Below are 621 nucleotides of genomic sequence, written 5' to 3' on the forward strand. Positions count from 1 at the left end.
GTACATAAAAGTTTAAGTAAAAGTATAATCATTATGCAGAATGTCCCATTTCACAAGTGTTCAAAAATGCCCAAAGGAACACTTAGGGTCCCTGGACCCCACTTTGAGAACCACTGTTCTAGTGATCCTATAATGTATTCAAGTGTGATATTCATGTCATTACACATGCATATTCCATGTTAAGTTAGTTTTCTTGTGTGTCCCTGCCCAGCACCCATGGACCAGCCCTGTTGCCGGGCGCTCTACGACTTTGAGCCGGAGAACGCGGGCGAGATGGGCTTCAAGGAGGGCGACATCATCACCCTGACCAATCAAATCGACGACAACTGGTACGAGGGCATGATCAACGGCCAATCGGGCTTCTTCCCCATCAACTACGTGGATATCCTGGTCCCGCTTCCTCATTAGGCCCCCCCCCCCACTCGCCGCCCCCCGCCCACTACCCCCCCGCCCCTACCCCCCAACCGCAACCGATCTGAAGTCCCCCCCTCATCCAACAGCTTGTAAGTTTGCGTAAATGAACGAACCACGCCCTCCTCCTTCTTCTTCTACTGCTTCTTCTGCGCTTCTGTGCGCTTCTGCTTTTCACTCAACTGAAATGGACGGCAAAGGGTTTCTATG

General features: G+C 51.4%; 1 protein-coding gene across 2 annotated transcripts in view; it reads left to right on the plus strand.

The window, feature by feature from the left end:
* sh3gl2b (SH3 domain containing GRB2 like 2b, endophilin A1) overlaps positions 1-408 on the plus strand; it is a gene marked incomplete at both ends in the record, with an annotated part of 41,273 nt that extends 40,865 nt beyond the window's left edge. The window contains one exon of one of the 2 annotated variants that reach the window (XM_080451436.1): positions 189-408. In XM_080451436.1, the coding sequence (XP_080307562.1) occupies positions 189-408 (220 nt within the window). The remainder of the gene's footprint in view (positions 1-188) is intronic. The other variant, XM_080451437.1, reaches the window with a different exon arrangement.
* Positions 409-621: the final 213 nt, after the last annotated feature.

The sequence above is a fragment of the Gymnoscopelus braueri genome (assembly GCF_963280865.1).
Source record: "Gymnoscopelus braueri genome assembly, chromosome: 15".
In the NCBI taxonomy this organism is placed as follows: Eukaryota; Metazoa; Chordata; class Actinopteri; order Myctophiformes; family Myctophidae; genus Gymnoscopelus; species Gymnoscopelus braueri.